This window comes from Culicoides brevitarsis, chromosome 1 (assembly GCF_036172545.1).
Source record: "Culicoides brevitarsis isolate CSIRO-B50_1 chromosome 1, AGI_CSIRO_Cbre_v1, whole genome shotgun sequence".
Taxonomy (NCBI): Eukaryota; Metazoa; Arthropoda; class Insecta; order Diptera; family Ceratopogonidae; genus Culicoides; species Culicoides brevitarsis.
Window position 1 is genome coordinate 14,878,396 of NC_087085.1, and position 20,830 is coordinate 14,899,225.

At 26.7% G+C, this 20,830-nt stretch overlaps 1 protein-coding gene across 5 annotated transcripts; it reads left to right on the plus strand.

The window, feature by feature from the left end:
- Window positions 1–744: 744 nt before the first annotated feature.
- LOC134838366 (protein kinase C, brain isozyme-like) lies at window positions 745–20,754 on the plus strand. Of its 5 annotated transcripts, none has more exons than XM_063853901.1 (14): window positions 745–987; window positions 2,373–2,768; window positions 10,363–10,394; window positions 10,681–10,763; window positions 12,273–12,384; window positions 17,372–17,500; window positions 17,656–17,809; window positions 18,419–18,647; window positions 18,711–19,016; window positions 19,090–19,181; window positions 19,247–19,448; window positions 19,519–19,707; window positions 20,179–20,319; window positions 20,377–20,754. In XM_063853901.1, exons 2-14 carry the CDS (start codon window positions 2,599–2,601, stop codon window positions 20,527–20,529), a joined length of 1,992 nt encoding a protein of 663 aa, XP_063709971.1. In that variant the 5' UTR covers window positions 745–987; window positions 2,373–2,598; the 3' UTR covers window positions 20,530–20,754. The 5 variants fall into 5 exon arrangements, with proteins under 5 accessions (XP_063709971.1, XP_063709955.1, XP_063709963.1 ...); XM_063853885.1 differs by lacking the exon at window positions 745–987 and adding an exon at window positions 1,940–2,142; XM_063853893.1 differs by lacking the exon at window positions 745–987 and adding an exon at window positions 1,940–2,097.
- Window positions 20,755–20,830: the final 76 nt, after the last annotated feature.

Consider the following 20,830-nt stretch of genomic DNA (forward strand, 5'->3'; position numbering starts at 1 on the left):
TAATTTTTTCAAATAACGGCTTGAAGGTAATTCAAATAATCACCGTTTCTTTAAATAATTTTTTTAATATTCAAAATTTTTAATATTTTGGTAAGTTTTATGAATGAAAATTTTTATATTTTAATAAATTCTTTAAAAATATTTTTTTAAAATCCAAAAAAATTAAAATTTTAAATAATTTTCATTCAAAAATCGTTTCAGGCCCAAAAATCCTTCAAAGCTTTCACTGATAACAACTTAAAAGCTCCACACAAACACACACACACACGATGAAGAAATTTCTGTATGCATCGCGAGGACATGAGCATTTAATTGTACGACAATCATCATAAAAACCACCACCTTGCTGCTTGTCCTTCCATATGGCTCGCTCACACAGACAACAAGGCGCATGCTCATGTGAAATCCACAATAACATCGACAAACACTCACGAAGCAGATATCCGTGTATGTGACGCTCGCAAGTAATATTCTCATGCAGAAACGAGAGCAAGATTCTTTTTTATCATTTCTTGTATTTATAGGCATTTTATACTGATATTTTGTATATACACGGAGTACAAAACATGTTCGCGCGCGCTTCGTGTCTGCGAGAATTCGATTTTACAATAAATTTTTCGAGTGTACAAACGCTGTGGCAGCGAGTCTAATTCTAGTTCGTGTATTTTCTTTAGAGCAATAACAACAGAAAAGTTTAGAGAATACAAAAAATTAAGAAAAAAAAGTGAATCTCTCTGAAAGAAAGCAGGAAAAAAGAAAAGAAAATACTCATTCATTGTTATGTTATCAAAAAAAATCAATCTCAAGTACAAAAATTTACAGTCGTGATAAAAAAAAGCATAAAAATTTCTTGTTATTGAATGAAAAAATAAAATCATCACAGACGTGTTAATTGTCCATCAAGCAAAAAAAAAAATGCAAAGTGAATGTCATAAAACAAAAAATGATAAATTCTGTGTGTGAATGAATGAATGACGCACAAAACAGGTAGTGAGAACAATACTGGTTTTTTTCTTCATCTTCTTTCTGCATGCAACGATTATATCATAATATCTCATCTCTCGTACAGCCGACTATTTTTTTTATTTGTTCACGATATTTTTTTTATTGATATTAAAAAACAAAAGTTGTTGTAAAATAACCTATCGTAGTAATTAAATAGTGAGACAAAACTAGACTGATCAATGGGTCGTTTATTAAAAGTCGTGCACACAAAAATCCATACAACAACATAATTCTATTCTTTTTCGTTCTGGATGTGTTCTCGCGAGCATAAAATTTAAAAATTCAATCAACCAGTGTTTGTTGGATTCGTGCAAAATCGTGAATGTTTCTTTTTTTTCGTGTGTGTTTCTCATGCACACGGCCACGATATGTTGTTGGAATAAATAAAGAGATTAATTCATGCATCTCGGGAGAGACTTTAGTGGTACCCTTGTGTGCTTTAATATTCGGTTGTAGTAATAAAATGCTAAAAAAAAAATTTTTTTTTTCATATAAAAAATTTTTTTGCTTTAAAAAGTTGCTCGTTACGTGATTAACTTGAAACAGGATATTTCTTCGTCTTTTTCTTTGGTATATGTAAAAATACATATCTTTATTATCCAGCACATGCAACATGTGTTTCGATGATAGTTTTTATTTGTATTTCTCTTCGGAACACGGAAAATTCTCTCGCCAGCCGTACGGCATGGAAAATTCTCTCGCACACATGCCGAGTAACTAGGATAATAATTTCATTGTGTCATTTTCCAATGTTCGGTCTCTCCTTTTTGCAGCTATATACGTGGAAAAGTTCTCTCCGCTGTATCTATTCGGTCCTCGTGTCTCCTACAACAAAAAAAAAAAAAGGTTTTGCTCTTTTCCCACAAACACACACGATATTAGGTAGATATAAAAGAGAAGCTAAGAAAAAAATCCAATTGAAATCGTACAATCGTCAAGTCAAGTTGTATCATTTTTTATATTTTTTCCCTTTTTTCGGATTTTCCACTTTAAAAATAATAAAAAGTGATAACTCATCAACTTAATGGTCGACTTGCGAGAGAAGCAAAAAAAAAGACAAAATTCAGGTCATTCTAGTAACGCACGTAAAAGGTCTGGAATCAATTTCATTTTATTTTTCGCAAATATTAGAAGAAGGTGAAAAAAAAACGACGACCTGACAAGAATTCTAAATTAATTTAGTGTTCGCCACGAGCATCTGGAAGTAGTATGAGGCGATATCCAAATTAAATTAGATAGTTAGTGCAAAAAATAAAAAAAAAATATTGAACAAATAAGTGAATGGCTACTTGCACAGCGAGAGTGGGATACATATGTGCAGTGAAAAAGTGCTAATTTATGTGAAAAAAAATATTTTTGTCTTTTAGGCATTTTTCCATCATCTCCGCGAAGACGACGAGTAATGATATTTAATTAGTTTAGAAAAAAAAAAAATTAAAACACCAAAAAAAAAGTAAAAAAAATTTTTTTGATAAATAATCGAAAATAAATCATCTCGAGTTACAATAAAAGCAACAACAACAACAAAAAAAATAAATAAATTATTGCGTGTGAAAAGATACAGGAAGGAAAAAGGCAAGAAAGGGAAGAAGTATGGCTGATGACGAAAAAGAATTCGGCGAAGATAACAAGTTAGCGCTACGCAATCGTGGCAGAAAAGGTGCACTGAAGAAGAAAAATGTGTACAATATTAAGGATCATCGATTTATCCCGCGATTCTTCAAACAGCCGACTTTCTGTTCGCATTGCAAGGATTTCATCTGGTAAGTTAACTCACTTAATTTATCAACTTCATGTCTTTCTCTCTCACTCTCTCCCTCAATGAATGACGACATAAGAGCGACCGGAAATCGCAGCTAATGCTAGCTTCCTTATCGTATTAGTGGAGACGCCTTGCTCGCTCGTTTTTTTTTCGGGGGGAATTCCAATTAATTTTTAATGATAAAAAAAGCTTAATTCACCTTTGTATCGATTGTGGTTGAGCGGTATTTATGTCACAAATTTTTTTTTTTGTAATCTTTCCCCAATGACTTACCCTCCTTCTTCATTTTTTCCAACATACCACGATGGCACATAAGCCAATAATACAAAAAAAAAATCGATTTGTGACCTCTATTGTAAATGTTTTGCGATTACAAAAGAAATGTCTCTCGCTACAGATATACCGCTCACGAACAGAAATGTCTGGTACATGCGTGCGATAGAAGTTACAAGAGGATGCAACTTTGTGAAAAGATAAAACAACCTCGTATTTGTTGTGTTTCACTACTTCACAAGCAAAGTGATATGAGGCAGGGTCGGAAGACTTTTTAGTGACTTAATATTAAAAAAATTAGTCGGGAGTAAAAGCTTAATTTAAGAAAAAAAAAAATTTTTTTTCAAAAAAATTCTTATTTTTTGAGACAAAAAATTATCATTCAATCAAAAAATATTCAAATTTCGATATTTTCACTTTAAAATTAAAATATTAGATTAATTTGACCAAATGATTTTTATATAACTTTAAAAAATTGAAATTGAGAGTTTCGACTGAAAATAAAAAAAATATATTTTTCTTTGATCATTTTCTATAAAATTAAAAAGAATAAAAAAGAATTAAAACTAAATTTTAATAAAAGTCGATACCTTGAGAAGAAAAAAATCTCCTTTAAATTTGGAGATTTTTTGAAGGCATTTTTAAGACATAAGAGCTTAAAAAATCAACCCAATTAGAAAATGTTATAAAAAATATAAAATCGTTAGAAAAAGGATAAAATTTTATTTTAAGAAAAAGAGACCATTTTTAAATAAAACTTTATAGAATTTTTTTTGGATACAAAATCTCAAAAGTACGTACAAAATATTTTGAAAATGATCTCATTTTGTCAGAAATTTTATTAGGTTTCCAGCGATTTTTAACATTTTACATTTTTTAATAATTTTACAATTTCCTATGTCTCAAAAATGCCTTTAAGTCTCCAAATATTGAAGCTTTAATTTCTTCACAGACTTTTTTTTTCAAAATTTCATTATATCGTAATTGGAGAAAATGACCAAATAACACTGAAACTGACTTTGAAGATTTTTTTTAATATTTAGTCGAATCTCTCCAATTCAGAAGTGGAAAAAGTTTATTTTTCCCGGACTCTAAATTCATTTCTCAACATTAGATTTAAAATTTTGTACCCCACAGTACTGAAAAAATCGAAAATTTATTTAATTTTATACATTTTTTATAAAATGCAATTTTTGAATTGTAAATTTTCCAAATTTGTTTCTTAAAATTTTGAAATTTCTATGTTTTTTGTGAATTTCCCGCACTTTTTCCACGATCGCTTCATTTTTCATATGAGTTACCTTATTTAAACTTCTTTTCATTAAAATTCATAAATTAAAAAAAAATATTAAGTAAAAGTAAAAAAAAATTCTGACCCTGACGCGAAATGAAGGTATACTGCTACTGTTGCAAATGAGCATGCATGTCGTACGAGAGAGAAAAAAACTTTTGTTATTAATTGTGGGGCTTTCATTATTACGATATATTATCCTCTTAATGCATGTTGACGGCAACGACGTGCTGATCTGCGGCGGCAGCGGTGTGACGTCAAAAAATGCGTTCTTGGACGCTTTAACCCTGAAATCGATGATATTTTTCAGATAAACATTAATAATAATAAAAAAAAAGTTAATTTTTATTGATGGAGACGCCCATTTTTGTTGTTAATTTAACTGCCCACGATAACGACACTTTTACGTTTTCTCGCAATAATAACCGCGTGCCATTTAAGGAAACAACTTTTTTTTTGACGTAATACAAAAAAAAAAAAAAGTAAAGTAAGTAAGTAGCGTCAGACATCATCGTCATATACAGTCAATAAATTGCTGAATGAATGAAACTATTAAGACTTTAATAACTTGACGTGCACCGATAACGGGCAAACAATAAATCGTCTCTATCACGTGTGTTGGGTGCGTGGCGCGGTACATTGTGTCTGTTGTCGTTGATATTGTTGTTATGTTAAATAATGTTGAGTATTTAATAATAATAATGGTGTATTTCGTTCGCTCATTTGATACACAAAGGCCGTTTGTTATCTAGATTTTTGAATGGTGAACGGTGAAATGGGAGATTTTTTTTGTTCTTTTTTTGATGGATTATTGACGGAAATAAAATTAGATCGGCATGGAAATGAGAGATTAATTTTAAAACCCGGTAAATTGATTTGAAATTTTTTTTTTTTTGTTATTTATACAACAATAAAAATATCGCTAAAAACCAGTTCTGATTAATTTAGAGATAAAAATAAATAAAAAATGGATCAAATTTCTGTCATTGCATTGATAAAAAAAATAAAAGTTTGAATAATTTTTAATTTTTTTTTAAATTTTTTTTTTAAATTTTCGAATAAAAATAAAAATAAAAAATTAAATTAAAAATAAAAATATTTTATCATAAATTTTCGTTTTTTGAGACTTTTTATAAAGTTATATTTTTTTAATTTATTTAAATTTGAATAAAATAATGTTTAAAAAAATATGAACTATTATTTTTCATATAATAAACTTTCATATAATATAATAAATTTTTTAATAATTTTTTTTTATAAATATTTAAAAAATATATTTATTTTAATTTAAAATTAAGAAAAATAAAATTAAGCAAAAATATAAAAATTTTAAATATTTATAAACAGTCAAGAAAATTATTGATTTCATTAAATTTGTATAACAAAAAAATATTTCAATATAATTTTTAATAATCAGATTTATTTTTGAATTTAGTTAAAAGTTAAAAAAAAACAAAAGAAAATAAATTAATAAAAATATTTTTTTTAAATTAAATTTGCTCTTGGCAATAACCGTCAAATAGAATAATCTAATTTAATAAAAACATTTTCTGGTTAAAATAAATTTCGTTAAATAAGTCGTAAAAAGGTCAATTTTCAAATTAGTAAATTTTCTTATGCTAGAACGTTTCAGTTCCGCACAATAAATAAAAATGAAGAAAATTTTTAATATTTTCCGAAGCAAATTATTCTTTCAGAACGAAGGTCGTTCACAGCACTTCAAACAATAACGCTTAATAATAAATAAAAGCCAAGTTTTCACGGTTTATACGACTGATTTGATTTGAAAAGAAAATTTTAATGGGTTTGTTATAAAAATGAATTGAATTGTTTTGTAAAAATACAGACACAAACACTGACTGCAAAAAAAAAAGAAAAGAAAAGAACGATCGAGCGAAAAACCCATTGTTATCGTATTAGTGTAGCGAACGAGACATAAAATAAAATTAGCATTGACGAGCATTGAGGTGAAATTTTAAACGATTGCTATTACTTTTTGAAATAATTGAATTTAATTTTCATTGTGTTTGGGTGCCGAGTGAACGGGTGCACGATAAATCACGGACAGAAATGAGGAAAAAATTTTTTTATGGGTTAGGTTAAAAGTAAATATTTTCGGGAAAAAATAATTAGTTTTTGCTCGTGCACTTTTCCGCATTTTTTTGTGACAATTTTTTTTTCCGCAAAAATTTTCAGCAAAATTGCGGTTAAATGCCATTTAATGAAAATCAAACAAGAAGAAATTCCATGCAGCTGCTAATGACGTTTTTCTCGATTTACGTTCGCCATAAAATGATGTGGCGAAGACAGGCAGGCAGGCAGGGAGCCGCACACAGAACATAATTAAATTACTTTTATATGAAAATGAAAAGTTGTAGCAGAATAAATCCCATGACACCTGTAGCGAATGCTGCTTATTTTTTGCTCTGCGCCTTTCGTTGTTGCTACAAATGAAGAAAAATCGATGTCGTAAAAGCCTTGTGTACATTATGTATGATTATTATGATAAACATTCGTATTAATTATTATCAAAGTGAGTGGATTGATGCCTCGTTTCATGTCGCATTATGTGAGCAAATAACAAAAGTGGGGCCACTTACTTATTTATTTACTTTGTGCGAAAAGAGGAACTTTTTTCTCTTGCTTTTTGCACATATACAATCCCTTCTGTCACATTTCGTCGTGTACATGAGCTTTCGTACTTTTTGCATACTTTATAAATACTTTACATATCATTGACATAAGAAGCCTTTTTCGTGCACCTTTCCATCCATTTTTCGTGTTTGACATCGGAAAAGTACGACAGCGATGAAGCCCCGTAAGATCATAAATCAACAGTTTATAGTTTATTATGTTAGCTCAGTCAGTCCCATTGTTCCGTCATGTGTTTGCTTACATAACAATCTGTACGTTGTATGGATTCATATTCTCTTTTTATTGCATTTTGGAAGAGGTTTTCAAGAAAATTTTGGTTTTTTGTTGTTCGTCTGTATTTTTTGTGGCTAAAAATTGAAAAAAAATATTATTAATTTTCAAGAAGTTTTGTATTTTGTGTAATATTTTTTAAAAATTATATTAAAATTATCATCATTTTTATTTTTTATTTAATTATTCAGCGCTGTTAATTTAAATGATTAATAATTTGATTTAATTTTAATTTAATTTTAATTTAATTTTAATTTAATTTTAATTTAATTTTAATTTAATTTTAATTTAATTTTAATTTAATTTTAATTTAATTTAATTTAATTTAATTTTATTTTAATTTAATTTTAATTTAATTTTAGTTTAATTTAATATTAATATAATTTTAATATAATTTTAATTTAATGTAATTTAATTAAATTATTTTAAAAAATATTATTTAAATTTAAATTTTGACTCTACTTAAGCTTATTAAGTGTCATTAAGTCAATAACTTAATTTGCAAAAAAAGAGAAAAAAGAAAAAATCGATTTTTTTTAAAAGTTTAAAATATTATATTTAATTTATTTTAAGTTATTTAATTTTATTACTCAACTTTTCACCTTTTCTTTAAATATTTAGGCTTAGGTCAAAAAATGTTTAAAACTTGAGCTTAGTCAAAAGTTTTAAATGTTTACTTGTTTAAGTTCGCTTTTTTGCTACTTTTTTAGCTTTTTTAATATTTTTTTTTTAATTTAATTTAATTAAAATTTATTTTAATTATACCAAAATTAGATTTGATTATTACATTTTTAATAATTTTTAGTCAAAAAATTTTTATTTTGTTTAAAAAAAATTCTTTAATTTTGTAAAAAATTATCTTTTACACCTTGCGAGTAAAAATTAAACCAAAAAAAAAAATTTGCACTTAAAAAATTCATAAAAAAATATAAAATGCGCGGTAGTAAATTTTTTCCCGCCAATTTTTTGAACTGCTTTAATGCCTTAATGCATATGTGAGGAGAAAATTGCTTGATGTTTGTGTGTGCTTCAAAGAAAAAGACGAACAACAACAAAAAATGCGAGGATTTCTCTTTCTCTCTCTTGCAGCACTATCACAAAAATTAATCTACTGTCGCTTGCTAAATTTAGGCAGGAGGCATTGAAACTTGATTAATAACGTGGGCATTCAAATATGATTTATGTGTCTCTCCACTCGTTGGCTGGCTCGCTCTTCTTTCTCTCCAGAGATTCGCCTTTCCCTTGTTAAATACGTGTGTCTGGAAAGCAGTAATGAGAACACGTTCGTTCATGGAACAGAACACATTTATTGATTAAATTTAAGTTTTTTTTTGCGCTCTAGCAGGTGCAGAAACTATTTATAACCATTTATCAAGCAAAAAATGGCCTACATATCCATCGTATATCGCGCGTCAGTTAAAGAGGGTCCTTTATCTTTTTTTTTTTACTACAACAACAACAACATTTCCTTTTGTCATAATTTAAAGCTTGAATATCATCAACCGGCCTAGCCCGAAAAAAAGAGTAGATTCATAAATAATGCATGTCTAAATATACAAAAGCAAACGAAAAATTATCTTTTTTCGATTCGAATACATAAATTATTTTGCTTTTGTTTTTCAAACCCTGCCACGCTGATGATAAAGGTTCTCGGTATATTGAATAACACTCTCGTTTTTTTCTGCTGTATCATTTTCAGCGGGCCGCGTGTTGAGAGGAAAGTAATATAAAACGGGGATGATCATAAAAGTGGTGTTCATTGAACGTAAAAAATATAAAAAAAAATGAAACATCCTCTTTTTCTCTGATTTGATATGATCGATGGGATTTCATCATGAAATACATAAAAAAATATGATTTTATCGATTATTCTGGGTAATAATTTTATGAGAAACAAGAAGGCATGTCTTCGATAATTTTTTTTGTGTTGCTTCTTCTTCGGCAGTAACATTATGGGCAAATCAATAAGTTTATGTGTGTGTGTAGTAAGAAAAAAGTTTCTGTATTGCGAAAGTAATTTAGGAACGTTTGTTTTATATTTGAATCAAATTATTACAATCTTTTATGCGGAGTAACTTTACTTGGCAGAAACTTTTCTATTAGAAGTTTTTACTTAGTTTCCGTTTTTATTGAATTCACGTGTTGAGGAGACGGCTTTTTATGACAAAAGTGTGCGTCTGGCATGGAACGAGTTTTATTTATTATACGAAATGAAGCAAAGTATTGTACGAAAATCTATTTTGGGAACTTGGAAAAGTTTTCTTTTACGGAGAAAAAATTAATGCATTTGATTAGTGTTTGATGATTTGTTGATATGCTTTCAAGAGTGAATGAAAGATTTAAAATAAAACTTTTTTTGTTGGCAGAAATTAATTTATTTTGAGTAAAAAAAATAATTCAAGAAAATAAAAAATTTAATGATAACAATTAAATTATGAGTCAAAAATTTTTTTTCATACATTTGAAATTAAAATAATTTAATTCAACAAAATATTATATTAAAATATTTATTTATTTAAATAAAAAAATAATAAATAATTAAATAAAAAATTTAAATATAATTTAATAATTTTAATTTATTTAATTTTATTTAATTTAATTTAATTTAATAAAATTAATTATATAATTTAAAAATAAAAGTAAAATAAAAAAAATTAAATTAATTACTATTAATTTCAATTTTCAATTTTATTTAAATACCTATATATTTAATTTAATAAAAAATTACAGTAAAAATTTGTTTTTTTAAAATTAAGATAAAAATTAATTAATTCAACAAAATATTATAATATTTAATTAAAAAAAATTAAATAATATAATAAAATATTTAAATTAATTAATATTAATAAAAACTTTAAAAAATATTTTTTTTAAATTAATTTTTAATTTTATTTAGATACATATTTAATTTAAAAAATAATTATTTAAATAATAAAAAAATAATATAATTAAAAACTGATAAAAATTTAATAAATTATGAATTTTCAACCCATTTAAGCTTTTTTAAAAATTAATTTTTAAATATCCCTTAAAAATAAAAAAAATTAAAAACCTCTTAAAAATACAAATTTCAACTAAAAATTTTTTTCTTTTATTTTCTTTACAGGGGCTTTGGCAAACAAGGATTCCAATGTCAAGGTGAGCCAAAACTTTATTTACATCACATGTCACATGCCACATGCATGATGACAACATCAACTAAATATATATAACGACACACAAAAAAAATAAAATAAAACATGTCATTATGATAAATATTCCTAATAAATCACACAAGCTGTCTTTTCCGAGGATTTTAATTAAAAAAAATAAAACACAGAAAAATCGTTAATCTAATTTTTCCTCTCACACCCCGAAAAAAAAATTATATATTTAAAAAAAAGTATCATTAATTCCGTAATTTAATATTTTCATATTATTTCAGTATGCTCGTTCGTGGTGCATAAACGATGTCACGAATACGTAACATTCAAGTGCCCTGGTGCTGATAAGGGAGCGGACTCTGATGTAAGTATCCCCAAAACATTTAATTATTATTTTTATTTAAAAAATATTTTTTATATTAAAATTTATAATTTTCTGTGATTTTTATTTGCAAAGTTATATATTTTTACATGTTGAATGGCTGCTTCGAAAATAAAAACACAAATTTATATCTTGTTGTCAGACAAGACGACGAGTGTTTGTTCAATTAATTGTCAACTTTATACATATATGACGTATATTTTTAGCGATTGTTCAACTCATTTTTATTATTTTTCTCTTTTTTTCGTTTATTTTTTTTTCAAAAGTTTATTTATTGAAACAAAGAATATTTATTGAATCAATTTTGTTTTCAGTCACATTGCAATATTTATATTTATTATTATTATATTGTTGTCAAAGATAAATAAATAAATTATTTCACATGTTTCGCTTTAACCAAACATTAAAAAAATATTTACAAAGTTGAGTTGAGATATAAAACGCAATTTGTTTTATATTTATTATATACAATTTAGTCTATTAATTTATATTGTTGATTAATTAAAATAAAAAAAAGAAGCACAAAACACACCATTTTTATGGGAAAAATTTTATTTAATGATAAAATGACGCCGACGTACATAAATAATGTTAAAAAGGGCATCTTTCCTATCCAAATAACAACCTATATACCTACCGATTACATACCGATTTAAAACCATTTTAATTTAAACACAACCAAATTCATTAAATTTTGAGTTTTCCAATAAAAAATAAATAAACAAAACACACAAACAACCAATAAACCCAAAAAAAAGTACAAAAAAAGAACAAAAGAAAGGCCTAATTTATGTTTATTCTTCCTGTATATTTGAATTGTATACATCTCTCTATCCATTTTATGAATTGGATTCAATTAAGTTTTGGTTTTCGTTTGTTTGTATTTCTCTCTCTCTCTCTCACTTTACTGGATGTCACCTCCTAAAATTTGCAATATTATTTTTTGAAAAGTTTCAGGTAAATGCTGCGCGCCGAGACACCTAATAAATAATAAACTTGTAGTAGTTGTGTACACCCCATAAAAATTTATCTATATATAAACGCAAAAAAAAAAGAAAAAATAATGATATAAATGGTTATAGGTTTGTTTGTCACTTTATTTTAGAAAGAACGACATATGAGAATAATTTGTATAAATAATATGTTTAAAATGACATGTGATGGTAACATTTCATACATATGTACGCAATATATAGGAAAGGTCTTTTGTCTTTTTATTTTTTTTTTGTTTTTGTCAAAAATTGGGGACGCCTATTTATTTTTTTCCGTTATTTTATCAAATATGTCACTTTGTTTATTTTTATTGTGTCAGCTTTGATTGTATCCGACCAATATCTCCAAGTAGCAGGCGTCTCCATTATATTTTTACGTACCCGAAAAAAGGCAAACACGACTTGCTTAGCAAAAAAATTACAAGAAAATATTAAAACTTGCTAGGATTTAACGCTAAAAAAATATATAGAATAAAACAAAAAATCTAATGCTATGCAGGATACCCGAACAAAGCACGATTTCAAATTATGGACCTACTCTTCCCCCACATTTTGTGATCATTGTGGTTCCCTCCTTTACGGATTGTTGCACCAAGGGCTAAGATGTTCAGGTAAAAATAATAAAAAAAAAAATAATACACATTTTATTGGTCGTGAAAGTTATACTGGATTCATGAGTTTCCCCAATTTCTTATTTTTTCGATAAAAAATTACTCTACGTCCCGATCATGCTTCAAAAATCCGCTTTTCCCGTCTCTCTTTCTCTCTCTCTCTCTATTTTTGAATTTTTCTCTAACATTTTTTACTAATGATCTTTTAATATACAATGTAACAAGTATATCTGTGCTGCCGCTGTTTTAATTTCAACGATTCTAATCTTATGTAAAGCAAGAAGAAGAATCAAGTGTATGATTTATATGTTTAATAAATAATTATTTGGCATGACAATGACTCATTTTTAACACGAAACTTTATTTTTTATTACTTTTACACACACAGTGGGATGAAATAGCTTTGGGAGTTTAAAATTTTAGCGTTTCATTGAAAAAAAAAAAATTATTAATATTTCATCATACAAAATTTTTATCAAAAACATTATAAGAATTAAAAAAATAGTTTTTTTTTAAATAATTTATTTAAATTTTTTTTTTAATAGAAATGAATGAAAAATGAATTTTTTTAAAAACTTTATAAAAATATTATAATATTTTTTTTAAACTTCATAATATTTTTTTAATTAAAAAAAATAAAAATAGAAAGAACTTTCTTTGTTTAGACTTAATAAAAAAATAAAAAAAAAATCAAATTAAAAAAAATTAAATAATTTTAATTATTTCTATTAATTATTTTAATTTAAATTATTTAAAAAATTCTTCAATTTTTACTTTTTTTAAATAAGAAATTTTTTAAATTTTATCAATAAAAATGAAAAAATTTCCAAATTTTATTTTTTTTATTTAAAAAATATAATTATAATTTTTTTAAATTTCATATTATTTTTTTCAACCAAAAAAAATGTTAAAATGTTAGTTACTTAAGTTTAATATTCTGTTTAATCTTTGTAAATATAAAAAAAATTTTCCTAATCTTTTTACTTTTTTGAAAAAAAGAAATATTTTTTTTTAAATTTTAAAATTTTATTTAAAAATTTCTTAATTTTTTATTTTAATTAAATTATTTAATTAATTAAAATTTTTAAAAAAATAAAATTAAAAAAATTTCAAGTTATAACTTTGTGGGCTTAATTTTCATACTCCAAGACCTTATAAAAGGGCTACATCGTTCCACTGAACACAAAAAAAAACAACTTTTTTTAATACGTGCTTCTTCAATGTGTACTAAGTCAAAGTGCTTTAGATATAAATTTAGTAAATATACTTAGATATCTTCCTCTTTTTTTTTTGTCATTATTATTATTAAATTATATATTAATCTTTATTACGTGTTACAACGTACAGTAGAAATACACGAGACGAGTGTTTCTTTTTATCATAAATTTCGTATTTATTTGTGTTGTGATCTCTTTTAATTTCACGTTTTTGCCTGTTGTTGTTCCTTTCTGGCGCGGAACGACAACAAAAACAAACAGAAGAAAAAAAAGTTTGCTCCGAATTTTTATGCGAGACAAGGTATCAAAACATGATGATTATTAAATTAAATAAATTTATCTTCATCTGCGAACGAGTGACAAACTTTTACTTTATGGAATTCAAGCGAAGTTGTCGTCATCACCGGATGATAATATGTTTGAAGGAAAATATCGCGCGCGCCAGCAAAAAGGAGTTAATAAGTTGGCGGATATGACATAATTGAAGAAGGAAATTATTATTTAAGTTCACGCTGATACAATCTTACTAACGGTCTATTTAATAACGCGAACATGTATCATTATATTCTGCGAAAATTGTGTCGTGTCAACAACTGTGGTGCGATAGATTGATTTTTTTTTCTTTTAGACAAACGAAAAAAAATTTGTAAAATATTTTTTTTAACTTTGCTTCATTTTTTTTTGTAACTTTTGTAAATTATTTAATATTTTTAAACCTTTTTAGTAAAAAATAATTTTTTATATAAAAAATCCAGCACCTACTACTTTTTTTGTGCTTTTTCTTTACTATCGTCCTACATGTTACTACTTCAAACATAGGCCTTAACTAAACCTCATAAGTGGACAGGACATACTTATATTACGCCAACTTTTTGCGATCATTGTGGTTCAATGTTGCATGGAATTTCGAATCAGGGTTTAAAATGTTCAGGTATATTTGATGTCCTACTTTCTATCTATCTCTCTTTTTACTCTATCTCTTTTTTTTGTATTTTTGTGTGAATTTTTCATTATTATTTTTATGTTTGTTGAAAAAAGTATAGTACTCTATTGTAAATAAATACCATGCAACAATCATCATCGTGACTAATGATGTTTTTCAAAACTTTAGAAACGCTTGTTTTATTTTGAATAGAATATGCCAAATATTCAAATCAATGTTGTTCAAAATTAATAAATTTTGTGGTTGTTTCGTAGTAATTGTTGAACGTGGACGAGTTTATTGTGAATTATTATTTATAAATAACGTTACACACTGATTGAAGTAAAATTAATTAATTTTTCGTGATTCATCGAAAGCTTCATCAATTTGCGTAGCCTTTTTTGCCGTTTCACATATGAAGTAGTTTTGCGTTGAGTAAAATTATTTTTTTTTGTGTCGGAAATTGGTTATAAATGGATTGAAATTCCGATGACACATGGAGAAGTAGAGTAAAAAATTAATAGAATTGTGAGTTTTTAGATTAGAAAAAAATTTAATTCGAATTTTTTTGTGTAGAAAATTTTTTTCAAGTAAAATTTTTATGGAATTGATTCTTTAACAATTTATTAAATAAAAAAATAAAGGAATAAAAAATATTAAAATTAATAATTAAACAAAAATAAAGTAATTACAACAAAAATATTATTTTTTAAAATCATTTTAAATCATATCATTAGCGAAAAATTGGTATATTTGTAAATAAAATTTAGAAAATAATTTGTAAATAAAATATTGTACAATAATATTTATCCTAAAATGTTCTTAAAAAATATCTTATACATGTTTGGAGATTGAAATAAATTATTTCATGTAGATATTTTAAAAGAAAATTATTTTGATAACTTTCCTTTAGGTATAATAAAATTTATTTTACTTTTTTATTTTAATAAAATTTAAAAAAATAACCTTTTAAAATTATTTTTTTTAATTAAAAAAATTCTTTTAACGTCTTTTTAAGGTTATTTTTTAGATTTGATTAAAATAAATAAATGAAAATTTATTTTTTACAAAATTTAAAATTTTTAAAATAAATATAAAAAATTTATTATTATTTCAAGAATCATTTAAAAAATTAAAAAATATTTTTTCATTAAAAAAAAAATCATTAAATAATAAAAATATTTTTTTTTTAATTTTATTTTTTTTCTTATGAAAATTAACTATTTTTTTTTTCTATTAAAGTGTTTATTTTAAATATTTTATATAAAATAATTTCTTTTAATCTTCAAACAAAAAAAAAATATTTTTTAAACAATTTTCATAAATAATTGTTATGTTATGTTTAACAAAAAACTTTTCCTGCACAACTTTTCTTTAATTAACTCATTTATTAAATAAAAAAAAAAAAATCTTAGCCACAATATTCTGGTCACCATTTCTACGAACTCATCAAGCCATTTATCCACTCGAGCAATAACGCAGCTCGAACTACTCGACAAAAAATAAAAATACGAAGATAAACTGTTTGCATTTTATTGCAATTTAAGAGCTTATCTGTTTATAATATTACGAAGTAAAGTAAAAGTATCCAACATAGTTACAGTTAGTGTTTATGACAGGTACTGAGATTCGTTGTAAACTATGTTGTTGTTGTTGTAGGCACAAAGCAGTGGGTGGCATTTTCGCTTAGAAAAGTTTGAATGAATTTGTCGCTGTCTCCGCCACTGCTCTCCCCCACACAGCCAATCTACAGCCGATGAGTACTTTATTGCCATTTGTGTGGCGGTAGGAGGAAGTTTTAATTGATGTTAATAAGTTTATATAGTTCAGTGGATTGTCTTTGATAGAGAAACAGCTTTTAACTTTGTTTGTAATGTACTGTAATTGCATTTGTAGCAAAAGTAACAACACAATAATATAATAATAACGACAAATGCAGAATTTTCCTCTCGCTAAAGGTTACTAAATCTATTTGCTGCTAGAAAATTACTCACTTTTCCGTAAGCTCATTGTTGTGGATAGAAATTTTACTTAAACATTAGTTTATCCGTTTTCTGTAAATGTGTCGTAAAATATTTTGTGTGAGACATTAATCATTTATAACAACTTGCTTGTTTACTAACAGACTCGTGATATTTTTGTTGTCAGAAAATAATATTTTGGAAAATTGTCTATTTAAATATTTTATGGATTAATGTATTAAATTCTGTACAAAACTTTAGTTATATGTTAGTCTATTGTGAGTCATTTTCCTTCTTTTCTCTCTCTCGCACAATCTTTCACACTTTTTCATTTTGAATTTTTAATTTATTTGTCAGCACACGATAAACTTATTTTTTTTTTGTATTTTTCGTCATTCCAAATCTCGTCCTCCTCCATTTAAATCCCATTTTTCTGTATCATAATCAACATCATCTCCATCATCGCATAATTTGTAGGACACCGTAGAGTAGACGACGACGACACTTTTCATCCACAAATAGATACACAATGATAAAAAAAAATGTTGTTATTATTATTTTTCCTCCTTCTCTTACTCAGTCTCATAATAAAAAATAAAAAATAAAAAAAATAATAATAATAATGCACAATCATTGTTGTCCGACATCGTCCTGCATATTCTACAACAACTTCTAGGAGTCCTCTCTTGATACATATTTTAAATCAATATTTTAGACAAATGAAAAAAAAATCGAATGTAGTAGAGAATCCGTATTTTCCATGTGAAAACACATTTTTCTAATAATATTATTGTCTTTTTTTGTGTCTCTTCTTTTGTAACGCTGGTTTTTTTTTCTCTATCTTCCTTCACACGATACTTGTGCTGGAAAAACTAAAACAAATAAAGCATGTGACATGAACGTACACAAGCGATGTGAGGAAAGTGTGCCAAACTTGTGTGGATGCGATCACACCGAACGCCGAGGACGAATTCAACTAGCAATATCATGTCATGCTAATAAGTTAACTATTGAAGGTAAAATAATTTTTTTTCCTGAATTCTCGTTTATTTGAACAACGATGTGTCAAAATGTGACAATTCACTCCTTAATTGACTAATATCATTAATGCAGTGAAATGAAATGACCGTATGTTCAATTTTTTTTTTTCGTTATTTACACGCGTCAATAGTGAAACAGGGCCGAAACTTGATACCGATGGATCCGAATGGCTCGAGTGATCCGTATGTGAAGGTAAAGCTCATTCCAGACTCGGATAATGTGAAGAAGAAAACGAAGACGATTCGGGCGAATTTGAATCCAACGTGGGATGAAACTTTAACTTTGTAAGTTTTTTTTCTTAAATATTTTATTTTTGCTAAAGTTTAGGTCGAATAATTTTTTATTAAATTTTGGTCTTTTTTTGAATTTATAATTATTTTTCAAATTATTATTATTTATTTGTGTTTATTTGGATTTTTAAAGAGATTAATTGTTAATTGTATTAATGTTTGTCATTCTAGATTTTATAGTATTTCAAGTAAAAATTTAAATAATTTTTTTTTTTTAATAAAAATATCAATCAAAAAATTTAAATTAAAAAAAATAAATTTAATAACTTTATAAAACTCGAAGAATAAAATCCATAAAAAAAATTAAAGTTAATTAATTATACAAAAATATTATTCTAAAAATTGATAAAATAATTAAAAATTAATTTAAAAATAACAAATAAAATAATATTTTTTTAAACATTATAAAAAATAGAAAAAAATACAATTTATTGTTGAATATAATTAAAAAAATATTTCAAAAAAATATTAAAAAGCAAAAAAAAAAATATTTTTTTTTTAATTATGACCGATTGGATTTTAAAATTCTCAAATAGAGCAATGAAAACAAATTATATCTAAAAATTATATCGAAGCGAAATATTAATTTAACATTTTTTGTAGTGATTTAAAACCCGAAGACAAAGATCGTCGTATCCTGATTGAAGTTTGGGATTGGGATCGTACCTCCCGCAACGACTTCATGGGCTCGTTGTCCTTTGGCATATCAGAAATACTTAAAAATCCTGTCGATGGTTGGTTTAAGCTTTTAACTCAAGAAGAGGGCGAATTCTATAACGTTCCCGTACCAGAAGAGGGAGCCGATTTGGCAGCACTCAAAAGTCAAATGCGAGTAAGTAACCCTTTTTTGAGTGAAAAATTTAATATTTTGTGCTGGAATACGAATTGCTTCCAGAAGACATCAATTTCGAAGAAAATTCCCGTGACATCAGACAAAGATGTGCCCCACAACATGAACCGGAAAGATGTCATTCGTGCGTCAGATTTTAATCTCATTATGGTGTTGGGCAAGGGATCTTTCGGCAAGGTTATGCTCGCCGAGCGTAAAGGCACTGACGAATTGTATGCAATAAAAATCTTGAAAAAGGACATCATTATACAGGATGACGATGTCGAGTGCACCATGGTGGAAAAACGTGTGCTCGCACTGTCGGAGAAGCCACCCTTTTTAGTACAATTACATTCGTGTTTTCAAACAATGGTACGAGACGTCATCAAAAGAATCTGTTAGCTTCATTGTTTTACTTTTTACTTCTTTTTTTTTTTGTTCAAAGGATCGCTTATTCTTTGTCATGGAATATGTCAACGGCGGTGATTTAATGTTCCAGATTCAGCAGTGTGGAAAGTTTAAGGAACCGGTAGCTGTGTAAGTTTGCTTCATGCCTCATTTCGGGCATTTGTCTCATTTTTCTTTGCTTTTTTTTCTTGTAGTTTCTACGCTGCCGAGATCGCAATAGGATTATTTTACTTACATTCTCGTGGCATAATTTACCGTGACCTAAAACTGGATAATGTGCTTTTGGACCAAGACGGTCACATCAAGATTGCGGATTTTGGCATGTGCAAGGAGAACATAACGGGTGAAAAGACAACCAAAACTTTCTGCGGCACTCCGGACTACATTGCGCCCGAGGTGAGGAAAAATTGTGTTTTCAATTGTTTGCTAAATGAATTGCAAAAAAAAAAAAATATTAAAATTTTAGATTATTCTGTATCAACCGTACGGAAAATCTGTCGATTGGTGGGCTTATGGCGTTTTGTTGTACGAAATGCTCGTTGGACAACCGCCTTTCGATGGCGAGGATGAGGAGGAATTGTTTGCTGCTATCACGGACCATAACGTGTCATATCCCAAAAATTTGAGTAAAGAATCAAAGGATGTCTGCAAGGGGGTATGTGTTTGTGATAAATCTTTAAATTAACTAAAAAGTTGCTTGAAATGATGATAAAAATTCATCGAGAGTCATGAAGTAACCTCACGAGTTAAAAAAATTGTCCGTTCATCAACTTTTATCTTGTCTTTTTGCATCGCATTAATTTATTATAGTACCAAAAGTTTTTAAAAAAATATCAAAAATATTCTAAAATTCATTAAAAAAGCAGACAAATAGGTGAATTTACCTAAATAGAGCCTAAAAAGGCTCAAAAAGTCCCGAAATTACCGTTATTCCAAAAATTCGCGGGAATTATCACATTCATTCGTCTCAATTATTCTACAATAACCCAATGCACAATTTTCAAATTTCAAATTGTGCATTGGGATTTAAATAAGGCGACGCCTCAGCCTTAATTTTTTATCACTTTCATTCGTCTCGCTTTGAATTTAAAAAAATTACGGATTTTTTTTCTTTTTTCCGTTACAGCTCTTGACCAAAAATCCCCAAAAACGCTTGGGTTGTGGACAACGCGGCGAAGAAGATGTTCGAGCTCACGCTTTCTTCCGTCGCATTGACTGGGACAAAATTGAAAACAGAGAGGTTCAGCCGCCATTCAAGCCGAAAATCGTAAGTTTTTCACATTTTTACTTTAAAACTTTTACTCAAAAAAAATTAAAATTTTAGAAACATCGCAAGGACGTATCCAACTTCGACAGACAATTCACATCGGAGAAAACCGAATTGACTCCAACCGACAAACTCTTCATGATGAATCTCGATCAAGCGGAATTCAATGGATTCTCCTACTTGAACCCCGAATTTGTGCAACATATTTAAACATAAAAACAAACAAAAGAAGAAAAAACACTCATTGTCATCTAGAAGAAGTATACATATAAAAAATATTTGATAAACAGGGATTTCGAAAATAAAATCAGATAAAAAGTGAAAAAATATTATAAAAAAAACTTCCATGAATTCAATAAATTTATTATATATATAATAATGATAACAAGTATTAACTATAAATAACTTTTTATTATATTCACATACACACTCCTTAAAAACTTATAGAACAGAAAAAATTGTAGAATATCTCATTATAAAAAATAAAATAAAATATTATTGTCAAAGTATT

Coding starts and splice junctions, on each gene's coding strand:
- LOC134838366 (XM_063853901.1), top strand. CDS start 2,599: ATGGCTGATGACGAAAAAGAATTCGGCGAAGATAACAAGTTAGCGCTA. Junction 10,764..12,272: donor ATAAGGGAGCGGACTCTGAT/GTAAGTATCCCC, acceptor AATGCTATGCAG/GATACCCGAACAAAGCACGA. Junction 19,182..19,246: donor TTTAAGGAACCGGTAGCTGT/GTAAGTTTGCTT, acceptor TTTTTCTTGTAG/TTTCTACGCTGCCGAGATCG.